General features: G+C 37.3%; 1 protein-coding gene across 1 annotated transcript; it reads left to right on the top strand.

The window, feature by feature from the left end:
* Nucleotides 1-7,611: 7,611 nt before the first annotated feature.
* Nucleotides 7,612-8,691, top strand: LOC306772420 (4-galactosyl-N-acetylglucosaminide 3-alpha-L-fucosyltransferase 9-like; the record flags this gene model as incomplete). The annotated part of the gene is made up of 1 exon (XM_079261875.1): nucleotides 7,612-8,691. The coding sequence occupies one exon, from the start codon at nucleotides 7,612-7,614 to the stop codon at nucleotides 8,689-8,691; it is 1,080 nt and encodes a 359-aa protein (XP_079118001.1).
* Between the last annotated feature and the right edge of the window lie 7,007 nt (nucleotides 8,692-15,698).

Raw genomic sequence — 15,698 nt, 5'->3', positions numbered from 1 at the left:
GCTGTACAGTAAATTACTGCTTTCATGCCCAAAAGTTGCAAACAAGTACTCCTCTGAAAAAATCTTCTTCAAACAAGGATGAACTTTGGATCTTATTAACATGTTCAAATGGTCTGTTTTTTGTTTGTCGCATGTTTGTTTGTTGAGTTGTATTTGTATTACAAAACACATTTCAAGCAAAGTCACCCAAAAAATCTTTGGAAATGGTTTTTTGCTTTAAATCTGCAACCATATCTTCAACATCCAAAAGACAAAAGCCGGACAATCTGAATGTTTTCTCTTAACAATTCATAGAAATTGACACCGACCAGCCTTGACAGCTTGCAGGGCGGGGCTATAGGGGCTGCTGCCTGAGTGAAGCCAGCACACACGGGTTGAACAATGAAGCTCGAGCATTTTCTTCAGGTTGCTAAAATGCTTGCTATTTTAATTCATTTTAAGATCTTTTTTTGACGTTGTCAGTCACATTTTGTTACTTTTGCTGTCTTACCCAAAGCAGTTGAACTACCACAAAAAAGGATCATATTTATTTGCCTAAACACAGTGCAAGTAGCGTAGCCAGGAGATTTTTATTGGGGTCGTCAAGATAAGACAGAGGTTAGTGTGTGATAGCTGATCAGTAGATACCAAAAACTGCAATGGATCAATAATTTTTGTTAATGAATTTTTGTTCATCTCTTTCCATTGTTAGAAAAAAAATAAACATTTTACATTTTTTAAATATTTATCCATGAGTTTGAAAAAAAGCTAACTGATATTACAAACACAAATTATCCTTTATCTCATAGAAAAAAGAAAAGCCTTAAACATGAGTATTGCAGAGTAAACACATAGAAACCCAAAAATCATTCAGCCAAAATGGCAGTCAATGAGTGTTTATAGCTGCTGGAAGGGGCTGCCTGAAGTGTGGCTGTTTTTATGTGTAACAGAGGGTAATGGACCAAATCAAACCCCACCACCCTAGCTCCATGTCTGCTTATATTTCACACTTTGGTTATCTACATATGTAAAACTGGCTCTATTGATCAAATACATTTGTCCATCTTTAATCCATAGAACCTATTTTTTCTTTTCTTTTTTTTTTTTTTTTCAAATAATATTCAACTCACCCTGCAATGGACTGACGACCTGTCCAGGGTGTACCCTGCCTCTGGCCCAAAGACTGCTCTGGGGCTCCAGCTTCCCCACAACCCTAAGTGGTTTGGATAATGAATGAATGAATATTCAACTCAACTTTATTTATATAGTATTTCATCAGATGCATAAGTGCTTTACAGAGCAACAAAAGAACACAAAGGGGCACATCTATTAAAAGTATTTAAATAAAATAATTTAAAAAAACAATAGATTGAAAATGAACATTGACAAAAGCAGGAGTACAATAATAATAAATAATATAGGCAGTAATAAAAGCAAGAAGACAGAAATTTACTTTGGTTCCCATGGTAATAAGCTCAATATAAAGACATTGTACCCAGAAGCTATTCCAGACTTTGGTCAGAGCAATATCAATTTGTGTCGTCAGCAAATAAAGTAATCTTTAATGTCATAGACATGGTACCTAAATAATTTATTCACTAAATTAAAAGTTTCGTATAGTAAAGAGTTTAGTAGCCTTTAATAAATCTAAATCGTCATCATTTATTTGAACATGTTGCTATGTGCTTCATTGAGTTTTATTCAAAAATATAATATCCCTCTCATGCTATATTTATACACCTATTTCATCAGGAATCCATGATCTATAATATAGTATCAAATACTTTTTAGTCAATGAACACACCATTGTATGTCCTTGTTATCCATGCATATATGTTTTCCTAGCAGTGTGACAACTGTTGAAGTGAATATTTTTGCTCTGAATTCAAAGTTTAGATTGTTTTTCAAAGTTGTGAAGCCTCCTTAGTAACACTTCTCTAACATAATAACATTTCCTGTCTGTGATGATGTGACATTTCATGTGTTTATCTTAGTTCTGGTTTCCTGATTTAGTTTGTAGTTTTCCTTGTTTCGTACCCTCATGTCTGGTTTCCTGTTCATTAGTTCACCTGTTCTTGTTTAGTTCATTTACTTCACCTGTGTCTCGTTTTTTTCCTGTGTATTTATACCTCTTGGTTTCTGTTCCTCACTGCTGGTTCATTTTGTTAGTCTTTGTTACCTCCTGTTTCTGCATGCCCTCAGTTCTTTTTGGGTTGTTTTTTTTTTTTTTTTTTTTTAATTTTTTTTTTATATCAAAGAAAGCTTTTCTGCATTTGTGGCTCCTGCGTCTGGGTCCTCACCTCCATGCCAGCATGACACTGTCTTCATATTACTTGGAAATATACCTGTGTGAAAAGACTATTTAAAAATCTAAACCATGGTTTTACTATACATCCAGGTATATCTTTTACTAGCCACATAATAGTTCCATTCAAATCAATGGACCTTTTCTTCTTTTGTTTTTTAATATCTATTATTTCTTTTTAATCAACTCCTGTAATGACATAAAACTAGAGGTTTGTGGGATTTAATCCATATTTTCATTCAGTCAGATATTTTTTGGTCTTTTTTTGATAATGTAGCAATAAAACTTAATAACTAGGCTTACAAATGACCATTTAGTTATATAGTTTGTTGTCATCACTAGTAATGATTCTAGTCATGTTTAAATTAAACAGTTGCTGAACATAAAATTGGTCTCTATCACTGATATTAACTGATCAGCAGATGAATCAAGCAAATTTTATTTATTTATTTTTTTAATCTGTTAAATTAAAAATAAAAACCTTTCAGTTTTCCCCCATCCACTTCATTCAATTATCAGCTCTGATCTTGAGGGAAGGGGACAGAAATGCATGACTTTTAAAACTTGTGAACTTATGAAGCAATATTGAAACAAATAATTTCTGTTTCCAGTTACTGGATTTTCAGGTCCAGTTTCTTCAAGGTTCTCATGGGATTTTTTTTTTTTTAGTAACATCAACCTATTTAATCTTGATGAGTCATCTATCCATTAGCTCAATGAATGGCGGCTATTATGTAGACTGTAAATGAGTATTTTGTTTGGGTGTTTGGGTGTCAAGTAATTGACATACCACCTTTGATCTTTTATGTTTAATAAAGGAGCAGGTGTAAGTTTTTCTTCTTCCTGCTCTTTTTCAAACATGGTGGTGTATTTGGATGTGCTTTTTATTTGTTTTGTCCAGTTTTATGTTGCCTGTGCAAAGCCATGTGGGAAAACTGTTAACTGTGAAATAAGTTTTTGCGACATTATTCTGTACAACACTTGGATCAGGTACTGGTTTTTTTTCTAGATTACTCTGCACTTCATCAACTAACTACTTAATGTAATTGGAATGTATGTATAACTAGTAATTTACATTAAATTGATCCAATTCTAGTTTTCCTGTAACATTTTAAATTGCAACTCACATTCTTTTTACACTTAGAATACTATGTGCTGCATACAGTAGTGAACTGGCTACCAGGGAACTGTTTTGTCACCAGGGATGAAACATCTTTGCACTACCCCTCAGACTCACGGTATACAGTTAAATCAGAACAATTTAGCCTTATGTATTTATAACTGCCAATGCAACAATACAAGTTCGGATTTTTAACAACAACATGAACTCCCACTAGACTTTGAGGTGGCATTCACTCAGAATGCATCATATTTTTTTATTTAGGTCTTCCTGATCTTCCATGACTAGTTGTTGGTTACTTGGGGGGAAGTAAATATTAAATTTAGAACACTTTATTAATTAAATAAGGTGAAATTATTAGGTTAGTTTTAAGTAGATAAAAGCAACCTTTCCATGTCAGCATAGGTTAATCGGGGATGTACTTGATATTTAATCTACTTAATAGTCTTTAAAGACAGTCATAAACGTGCACACCTATCTTGATTTGTCACACAACTTCAACACAATTGATTTACAGGTCCTACACATTTCAATTTCAACAATTTCACATTGGTGCCAGAGGTCAAACACAGCAAGCACATTATATTCAAAGTGTATTAAAGAATAGACTTGTACTAGTAAAATTGTATTAGTAAGGTCTGAGAACGAACTGGTTCTGTGTCTGTACCTTTAAATGTTCTTGATCAGTGCCTCTCCACCCACTCCATGCCCATCTCTGGAAGAGCATGATATATATATATATATATATATATATATATATATATATATATATATATATATATATATATATATATATATATATATATATGTATATGTGTGTGTGTGTATTCTTTTGTTGCTTTTTGTATCTTCCTTTGGTTAGACTCTTGTACTAGCTAGGTGTCTGATAACAGGTAGTGCATACATGTTGGTGGCTTGGACTTTGTTCTTCCCATTAAGTTGCCTCTTCAGGACCTGCCTTACTTTTACTCTACCTATATGTACTCAGTTGTGGACCAGCTTCTTTCTCTTCCTTATTCCAATTTTTTTCTTTCTTTCATGTCTGTGGATTTGTGCAACAGAGGGGGGAGGAGGGTTGCAGTTGGAGTGGCAGAATGTCAGGTGGAAGGTGACACCTGAGTCTATTTAGCCTGATTGCAGATGGTTTGGTGGTTCAATCAGTCAGCTTCCATCTGTTCTGGTAAGCCAGCAACAATCTCGTTTGGTGGTATGTTTGCATTTACTTCTCTGGTTTTGCATATGCCAATGTTTGTAGCATATTTATATTTCCCCACATTAGAGTAGTGGTCAATGTGTTTTGTACTGAAATTCCTTTTTTTCTTTAGTTTACAGTGAAATATAATAAAAGGTAAAAGTAAAATGATCAACTAAACCTTATAGTGTGAGATACGGCTAAATGCAGATTGATCTCTCACTAGTTGACAGCCAGTTAGAATAAAACCTCATGGTAGAGAATTATTAATCTGATGCAGCTGCAACTAAACTTTTATCACCTTTTATCATACATTTTTTTTCTACTTGATTTTAAATCTGACTGGAGGCATGCAAGTAATTTTATTTTTTTTTTAAGGCCTGCTGAAAGCTTTCAGTAAACAATCTTGATGGTCTGTAAAGGTCTTGCATTAGTACTTGTCACTATGGTGACTAAATATGGCATGTAAATGATTAATCAAACATGTCAAGCGATGAACCCATTTGGAGTCATTTACACAAGTGTTATTTGACATAAAGGTGACTAGTAAGACTGGAATCCATTTTAAATGGAAGAAAATGAAGTATTAACTGAAGTGCTGCATTGATCTGTCGCAATAAGTCAGGTGCACATAAGAAAAAATGCATGCAATAAGTTTGCCACACACAAAAATTTTAATGTCTTTTTTGTCACATTTGTTTTAAGACAATATTAACTAAACACGGCAATACAACAAACTTCCATTTGCACTTAAGGGGTGCTATTATGGTATTTCAAGTTTTCTGAGCTTTCTACAGTGTTACAGTGTTGAATCCTCATCAGACATATGAACGACACTGTTGTCACCTAAACGCATGTTTGAGTTTGAGTTTGGGTTCCAGCATGCTCTCCATTCGGTTTCCATAGCGATGAAAAACGCGTCGTTTTAGAGAGTTTTTTCTCCTTGGAAATCCTTGTGACGTCCCGGGGGATAAGGTTCGGTGATTGGTTACCTTCTACTGGTTAACAAGGGCATGTACAAATACATCAGGCGGGTGGAAAACGTCGGATAAAGTTATTTCCAACGATGGCTGGTGAGTTTACCAAAGAGACATCCTGCTGCATTCGTTGCTGTGGGTTGCTGTTTTCCACTTCGTTTTCAGGGTCTGATTCAGGTTCCAACATGTAGGGCTGTATGCTATGTGTTGACATTGTATATTAGCCTCATCCTTCTGCTTATGAGATGTTACAATGACAGCGAAAGCGGGTGCGGTGCGCGCTCCCAATGTAGAGCAGTGGCGGGAGGCGGGGCTTAATGCGGAAGAGTCTCAGTCCACTCGTTTTGCCCGCAGGCTGATCTGACAGCCTACGGAGAGGGTTGGTCTGAAGTAAATAAAGTGATTTGTGACAATAACTCGATCAATCCCAGCCGTTCTGGTCTCAGAAATAAAAATAAATTAGCCTGAAATGCACATAATAGTACCACTTTAACAACCAGGCTACCTCCATCTTCCTGACAGTCCACAATCACTGAGGTCTTGAACTGACAGATTAACTACAAACAGGACAGTGCAACATGTTGTCCACTCATACAGCATGGTTGGTAAAGTGATGTTGCCCTTTTGAGATTGTTAAAAATGCACATTTTGAAAGATGGTGCAAACATTTCAAAGCCAGTATGAATTGCCTGGATGAACAAACACGCTACAAACAGCATTTCCACAACTTTACAATGACATTTTACCACTCTGCCTCTGGTCAAGTCCAAACATGTCCCCTTATATGAGCTTGACCATATACTATGTAACTGTGTAAATTTGTTACTCTGACCAGCTTAGTGCTGCATTAAATAACTATTTTAGATAGTTATCAAGTAGAGCAGAATAAAGTCATATTGCTGTCTTTTATGATAGTCAAGGCCACACTATAACCATGAAGACACTATGACCTGACTGCATCTTGACCATGTGCAGGAGCTGCATGTGAAGCAAAGATGGAGAGTGAGTTTAAGCTGTTCAAACTTTGTGTTAAATATTATAGATTTTTATAAATAACTTGATGAATTTTAGCCTTTGTTCATGTTTGCTTTGGACGTATGTCTTATTCAATTTTATAGTGGAGGAGGAGAATAAAGGCCTATATCAGGGATGTAATTTTTTGGTTGAAGCCCAACTTCAACACAAGTGAGTGAGTTGTTACCAGGCTTCTACAGAAATGAAAGACATGACAATGGGGGAAAAAAATATATCACCCATTTGATCCAGTGTTGAAGGGATGCATCTAAAAGTTGGATAGCAGATCTCTAACTGAACTTGGACACTCCTGGCCCATAGTATTCAATGTATTATGTAAACCATTACTTTTTAGATGGCAGTATTCCCTACCAATGCACAATATATGTAAAAAATATCAGATGGAAGCTTCAGCTCATACCTAAAAAATCTCTTAATATCCAGGATTAGCTGAATGTTCCTTGGAAAACTTTAGTTTTTTTTTTCTTCTTCTTTTTTACTAGTTTACTAGGGTTGCATGGATTATTACCCCTTTTCTTTTAATTTCCTGGTTTTTTTTTTTTGTTTTGTTTTTTTTTAAAAAATTCTTCTTGGTCTGTTAAAGGAGGCATTTGGCATATCTGCTGATTCAAGATGAAATACGACTCATTGGATCAGTAAGGACCCTACTACTCTACGTGGGAGCAAAGAAACATCTCTCAGCTGCGATCTGCAGGTTTTTTTTTTTTTTCTTCTTCCCTATGTTCACTAACAAAGATTGTCCAAGCCCTCTGTGTTCCCCCAGATACCAAAGTCTGAGCTGTTTTATTGGTTGTCAACATACAGTCAAAACCAGGTATGTATATTTATAGAAACTATTTGGTATATTCTACAAAGCATTGTACATATTTAAGCGTAATGAATTCATATTGGAAACAATCTACATTTCATAAGTATAAACTTGGCATGTATAAGTTAGCATTTGGTTTTAAATTCTGTTGATCATGACTATTTTTGCTTGTTTCTATATTATTTCCAGAACAGAATGTCAACAACAGCTTTTCACAAAGTCCTGCGGCCACTTCTGCTTGGTATCTTGATTTTGGGATGTTTTGTGACTTTATTTTATATGTATTTTAAGCCATCCACCAGCTGGCTTTATGGTCCAAGTGAATCAGCAATTTACACGGAACAGGTCAAGACACTCCCTTCCCTGAAGAGCAATAAAAGCATGACCATTCTACTTGTCTGGCTTTGGCCCTTTGGACAACACTATGATTTGAATGTCTGTAGCTCTCTTTTCAACATTGAGGGCTGCTTCATCACAGCAGACAGAAACTTCTACAACAAATCTGATGGTGTTCTCATCCATCACAGAGATATCTCTGGTGATCTATCCAATCTACCAACACTACAGCGGCCACCATTCCAGAAGTGGATATGGATGAACTTGGAGTCACCGTCTCATTCGTCTAATCTACCTGGCATTGCAAAGTTGTTCAATCTTACACTCAATTATCGTATGGATGCTGACATTGAAGTGCCTTATGGGTCCATGATATCTTCAGAGACTAATGAGGACTTTGTACCACCTAAAAAGGATAAGCTGGTCTGCTGGATCGTGAGCAACTGGAATCAGAACAATTGGCGGGTGAAATACTACTATGATTTAAAAAATCACATCGAGGTCCATACATATGGACACGCCTTTGGTAAGCCCATCTCTGACAATGATTTCAACCCCATCATATCCAGCTGTAAGTTCTATTTGGCTTTTGAGAACTCAGTCCACCAAGACTATATTACTGAAAAGCTGTACAACCCTCTTTCTTTGGGCACAGTGCCGGTGGTTCTTGGTACAACGCGGAAGAACTACGAGAACTTTATTCAAGGAGATGCCTTCATACATGTGAATGATTTCAACTCACCCAAGGAACTGGCAGAACATTTGATGCTTCTAGACAAAAATGAAGAAATGTATCTCAAGTACTTTGAGTGGCGGAGGCACTTTAAAGTGAAGAGAGCACATTTTTGGGCAGAACACACATGCCTGGCTTGTGATTACCTGAGCAGGCACAAAGAGTACCAAGCATTCAATAATCTTGACAAGTGGTACTGGGGCTAAGTTTACATATAAAGGACTTTACACTGCTCATCACCTTCTCATGAACTGGAGCACAATGCGTTGAAGTTGTAGCTCAGGAAGAAATTCAGTTAAAAGTGAAAATAATATTTTCAAGTAAAGCATTTTGATATGAAAAAAGGGTAGTCAAATGGTGTCTTGTAAATCTATTTCTCAATGCAGTGGGTGACTTTTTATCCCAAAATTTGTATTTGTGCAGCTAATTCAATCAAGTCTGCTCAGGTAAAAGGACAGACTGCTGCTGCTGTATTAAGGATTCAAAGTGTATGACAGTCTTACTCTCAGTAAACATTCCATGCTATGAAAAGAAATGCCATTTATTCATGTTGTGAATTTTTCATATCACATGTTACATTGCACCTTTTGTGAATGTCTATACAAAATAGTGCAGAGCAGTTACACTGCAAAATGGAGGCCAAAAATACCCAGTGATGGTGTATCTGACCTTGAAAAACGTATGTAAATTGTTTGGAAGAGAACAAGGTCACCACATAACAAAAATTAATTTAATTGAGCTGTTTTTGACTTAATTTATGGTACCTTATTTCACCTCCATATGTTTAGTAGTTAATTTAATCCAGAATTATGTTCTGGATTTGAAGTATATAATTGGCATGATCTGTTTTTGCAAGACTGAGAAAAGGGAAGTTCTTTCTGACATTTTTGTCTGCATGTGCATGATGTCATTGTGAATTATTTTTTGTTTAGAGCACAGGCATGGCACAGGCATGACAACGTTAAATGTTAGCTGTTATTTAACTTTAAGAAGCAGCAGCATAACATGGCAACATTTTTTCTTTAAACAAAGAGTGACATGTTGCAACTTGTGCTGACATCTTCATGTAAGTACCTAATCCCGATAAAGAAAAACTTGTTTATAAAGCTTGTCCTGAGCTATATCAATGGAGTTAGACCTACCTTCATCAGAAATCCTTTCTATATGTTCAGCAGTCTGGAGAAACTACTGCGCATATGCATTTATGAATGAAAATGTGAAAAGTGAGGTATATATTTGACAATGTCCAAATTTACTTTAAACGGCAAACGCCACGGGATGAATGGGATTCCAGTTTATTTTTTGTGAAAGATGAGTGCTGTTAAAGGGGTCTTTGAATTAAACTAAAAACCAAGAAACACTTGAAGTAGATATACAGTCTGCTGTGGCCCTCAAACTGGGGTTTTTTTTATCTTGTTATCTTGGGGTTTGTGACTAAAGGTTAGAGAATCACTTTTGTAGGCACTTTTTCCAGGGCAAGCTCAGTAAATGTATCAGCAGTAATCCTGTTGGATTGGCCTGACCAAAATACTTGTGCCAAAATGTAAAAGAGGGAAGCACTTTTATTTATGCAAATTTGGAGATAATGTGAGTTCTGAACCTATACCTTGTTCTACAGATTAATTATAAAATTTACTGTTTTTTTTGTACAGTCCTGTCTCATAAATGACACAACAGCTTTCTTGTGTTCTGCATTTGGAACTTTGAAGGTCATGAGATTTTTCTTTTACTGTACACTTAGTGTTTTTCTCCTTCTTTCTTTCTTTTGTTCCACAACAACCATGCGTTGTGGCTTCCTTTCCACTAGGATGTGCATCAGAACGTGGCGTTCAACCAGATTGATTGATTTTATTAATGTCCCACAAGAACAAAAAGTGTACCGAGTGGGGTAAATGTGTTTGTTGGATGAGTCAGATATACTCGAGTTCTACCAGTCTACAGAAATAATCAGGGAGGTTTTTTTTGGTTTTTTTTTGTTTACCAAATCATTGTTTGCCAAATGTTTTGTTTCAGGTGTAGGGGTCAGATGTTACCAAAAAGAAAATAGATATGAATAAACGTGAGAATGGGTTACAATCATTTTAGAAAATGAATTCTCAGTCCTACCATGACAACATACCTAATAAGAAATTGGCTCTTGTTTACAATCTTATTTTCAAAGGTGACTCTTTCTGTGAAAGGCTGCACACAATTTTTCAAGAAAGACATGTTTTTATTCATAACAATGTTACAGTATAAAAAATTATCCAGATATAATAGGAAAAATGTATCTGAGAAGATTTATACTAATTGCATTAAACAATCTGTTGCAGTAGGGTAGTTAAATTTGGCATGAGCTGATAAAAATGGCTTGTCATTGGACAAGTGAGATATCTAGTAAGTAAAAAAAAACCTCTAAACAAACCTGTCAGTGCTCCTTTTCTCTATTTCTTTCTTTCTCACTTTGAAAAAAATATACAGTATCATAAGAGCAATTAAGATCAATCTTCAGGATTCAAGAATTGCTATTAATTGTGTGGTTGCCCTTAAAACAAGGCAGAGCATTTTCATTTTATGAATCAAATAATAGATTTATACATTGAATTAATCACTTATTCGCTTCAAATTTACACACTGGTGGTGGGCTTTGGGGGCAGACTGATGGAAATATGGCAGTGCCATGCTAGACAGATTCACATAAAGATTGCGTGGGAGTCAATCCACCAACCTTCCAGTTACTGGATCATCATGTGTATCACTGGAGTCACTACTGACTGTGTGTACAGCCACAGTAAGGATTCTTAAATTCAAAAGAATGACCTTGTGTAGTTTGTTTTGAAGCATTTTCTCAGTCAAAAAGAAATACTGAAAGAACCATTAATAACAGGTTTGAAGGGTTTTTTGTTTTTTTTTCCACTGAAAGACTTCAAATGATGCTTCACCAGCTGTTTTATGCTATTTCTCACACATGTAAAGCCTTGATTTTTTCATTACTATTATTCCAGGAAATATTACCAGACACTGGCAGAATATTTATCTGGATCATAGTCTGAATCTTCTTCATTGAAGAATTGTTTCTTGCATTAAGTTAGCTCATTCTTAAAAATTTGACAAGTGTGCATGGATAAAAGTGGGCCTAAAAGACAACATGATCTCAAAAAGTGTCTTTATATCAATTAACCTATTCTTAGATTAAATTAGCCAGATTTGAGATTTACTTAGCATATCACTCACAAAACAAGATCAAAATGACTTTGGAACAAATATATTGTTAGACTTGGTTAGATAGCCTTTTTATAGCGAGCACATTCTGTTCATATTACAAGCTGTATCTGGTCACTTTCCAGCCCAGAGCTGTAATCTTGCATTGTGCAAAATGGACCCTGCAGCCTTCTGTTGAGCAGTGGACATACATATCAAGAGTGAGAAAAATGCTCCAATTTTTTTAAACATAAACAAATCTGAACATTTTTTTTATTTGATGCTACCAGATATTTGCTTTTGTATCCAAAATGACATTCAATGTTTGTTCCACAGTCATTACTCTTACTCTACAACAGTTCAATAAAATGTGGGCGTGGCTATAAATAGTTATCCAAAAGCCTTGATAAGTGATTGATGAGAGGGAACCGAGGTTGTTGTGGGGGTTACGCCTCAATCCTGCGGCTGTTAGTTACACCATATCCCCGGTGGCACTCTGGTATTTACAGTCGTCTCCATCACCATGCAGAGGCAACACATCTTTGTCAAGCTCCTCCTTTCAACACTACAAGTCCAAGAGCATGGAAAGTGTGTGCGTGGTGAAAATAATCCATCGATGTTAGTTGAGGGTTGATGGGAAAGTTCAGATAGGAGGGGGATCCATTATGTTTGTGGAAGTCAAGACAGAATCCCATCTATAGAACTCTTTAGAACTTTGCCCACAGTAGCAGGTTGGAGATATTTGTGCTAAGTGCAATGCCCCTACTCTACAGGACCTAAAAAAAAAACACCTTACAATTTTAAAAAAAATATTTTTTATCTTAATTTAAATGTGTCAATAATAAATTAATCTACTGACTACAGTTTGAAAGGGGCTGCTTGCGATCAGCATTTCCACTTTTATTTTACTTTTGATTGCAGCAAGCTGATCATTTCTTGGTGAAAAAATCTGTCATTTTAGGTTTGCAAAACTGCAAATTCTCATTAGAACCTGTCCAGGAATGCTAAAATCTGGATTTTAAAGTGTTATTCTTTTAGCAGATATTTCACCGATAAAAAAAAAAAAAAAAGTTTTTATCAATGGTTAGTTAGGACTAGGGGTGGGGGGTTGGGGAGGCAAGAAGTCTGAGATGGCATTTTACACTGTCAGAGGTTTGCTAAAGTAAGCTATACAACCTTGATTTCAATGAATTTGAATGTTAAATGTTTAGCACGGTGTGGGCTTGTGACAAAGTGAGTAAGGTGCCACCCCTTGTCACTGTTGCTCAACACAAAAACAGCTAACCATATTGTGTTTGAGTTAATACTTTTCTTTGTTTTCTCAGTGGTCAACAGACACCAACTATCCTGGGTATTTTTGTGTTTTGTTTTGCATTTGAGTAAAATTAAAATGTACAACCACTTGTTGAAATTAAGATGCAGACTAATAGAAGTAATTTGGTTTAATGTTCTGTTTGTTTTGTTAATGAAATGTTTAGCATTATTGACTTCCTCACCATACTTGCATTCTAGGACCAAAGGAAGGAAGAGCTGCTCGTGTCCTGTATTTTGACGGTTTACCCAAATGGTAATATCACTGGATGGTACCAAGTATGGAGGGAAGGGAGTTGTATTGTGTCACAGAAATTAGTTTGTCTTTTACAGGATATATATTCCGCCTGGTGTTAGTGGATGGGGAAACAGTTTAGAGGGTTATCTGAGGTTCCAGACAAAGAATGACTATGACTTTATTTAGCGCACATATCTGGAAGGTGGTAGGTCCATGTTGTGATTCAGGTGTGAGGGTATTTAAGGCAGGTGTGGCGTGATGTAAGGGAAGAATTCAAAAATGTGTTGCATACAACGCCACCCAGGGGGAATGCTTCCCCTGGGAAACTGCTAACCAGAACACACTGGTCAGGCACGCAAATTCGTCACCACTCGGCAGAGACTGTTCAAGTTACAAAACAAAGTTTATTGAAACAAATTACAAAAATAATCTAAATCTCATTTAAAATCGCCAGGCTGCCAACTGAAATGGAGACAAAAGAAATGGGCCGTTGCAGCATTTAAACAAAAGAAGAAAACTTACAAACCAAATCACCTGTGCACTGCACCCCAAGTGAACAATCGTGAGGAAACCAAAACCCACCACCAGGGAAGGGAATGCTGCCTCCGGCCCACAGCTCCTGCACACAGGATAAAAGTTAATACAATACTAATTAAAACAAAGCAAAAAAAAAACCGAAATACAATAAACAAAATACACAACAGAAAATTAATGGGTTAAAACAAACAATCATAAGGTGGGCCCAGAAAACAGGGCCAACCGCGTCCAGTCAGAAGCCCCTCGCAGCACTCAAAGATGATGTGGGGCGAGCCGGGACATTAAACCAGAGCCCGGAAGGCAGTCGAACCGGTACGTGAGGTGGAGCCAAAACAGCGGGGCCGGGATCACTTGAGATCCAAGGGGGGTTTGCATGTACCAGCCCAACTAGAGATTAAGCATAATTAATATAAAATGATGCAAACTTATGCCACCAATTATGCCCACACATACCATCAAACTCACAGCACAGCAAAATCACAGCATCAGCGCAGCGGGGACAGAGGGAGCACAGATCTGCAGCATCAACTGTGAGCAATCTTATGGTGCGCCGATCTTGCCCCACATGAGCGACCAGCTCAACTACGAGTGAAAAAAAAAGGCAAACCGCTTAACATAAAGAAAACTGAGCGGACAAGGATCCGGTAGCAAGACTTACCTTTGTTTGATGGAGACAGATCACACCACCGTCAACCCACCGCAGCCAGACAAAGCCAGAGAAAGCCAGAGAAGGAGATGACAACAGGAGTTTCACCTGCGCTTAAATACCCGCGCTGTACTGCCAATCTGTCAACATGCGACACTCCGGCAGCACAGCGCCATGTAGTGGCCTGGGGGAAGAGGACCTCCGGCCACACAGGCATTTTGTTTGTCTGTGAGAGCAGAGATTGATGTAGCATGTTAGAGTACTTTAGATTTATTTGATTTCAGTTATATTTCGTGATAACTTTCCATTGTGGTTTTCTATGTATTTTATGGCAAAATGCACCATTGCACAATAAATTCTCAACTTGTTGGAGGATTTCTGCCTACTGGCATCTGTTAGCCACTCTGGCCACGCAACTTACAACAATGGGCTGTACTGTCCTTTATTGTCCAGCAGTAGATGAGAAAGTGGCTCAGGGAGATGTGGGAATTGAACCTTACACCTGCGTATAATAGGCAGCTGCTTTACCAGGTGAACTAAACACCAATGTGAGCATTCAGCTTAAAAACTGTTATTTTCCGGGTCTCTCTGTCTGGTAATTTTGGTCCTGAAGGGCAACATTTCTTCAACGATTTAGTAACCTTGCTGCTCTGCTGTTACCTCCACTGTCTGAAAACTCTGACAGAAACAGATGATAAACTTCCCGCCTCAGGAGAGCAGCTAGATGAGAGCAGGAGAAGCTCCATCTAGCTTCAGCTAGCTTTGGGGTAAAGTCCCTTTACTTCACCCAGCAGTGTTGAAGCAGACACTGCTGTGTTTGTGGTGTTTACTGTTAAAGCTTGTAGCAAAACATTAGCTACTAAACAGGCAGCTTCTCAGAGCTTACTCCCTCTTCTGCTGACGTAGCTGACATGCTGTATGTCTCTCTCTCCTCTCTCCAGCGCGACCATTAAAGTGGCCACGCTGTTCTGTTAACAGAGCGCTGTAAACAGCACCGTGTCTGCATGTGTGCTTGTGGCGTTGCTTTGGTGTGTGTGTGTGTGTGTGTGTGTGTGTGTGTGTGTGTGTGTGAGCATGGAAGCGAGTCTGTGGCTGAAGAAAAAAAAACGAAGCAGAGCCACAGAGTGGGTTGTCGGAGCGGGTGGCAGCTTAGTTTAAGAGCATCTATGTACAGTGAGTTACACTGGTTTTGACTACGGGACTAAACGAAAAACATCTGGGGTTAAAGCCCCGGAAAAACTGGCTGGGGACACCGCTGGTGGCACCTACTGCTACTCAAAAAAAAATCATAGTGTTTGCTG

This window comes from Telmatherina bonti, assembly GCF_933228915.1.
Source record: "Telmatherina bonti genome assembly, chromosome: 22".
Taxonomy (NCBI): domain Eukaryota; kingdom Metazoa; phylum Chordata; class Actinopteri; order Atheriniformes; family Telmatherinidae; genus Telmatherina; species Telmatherina bonti.
Note: the sequence above shows the minus strand (reverse complement) of the source record. Positions and strands in the feature narration are given on the sequence as shown.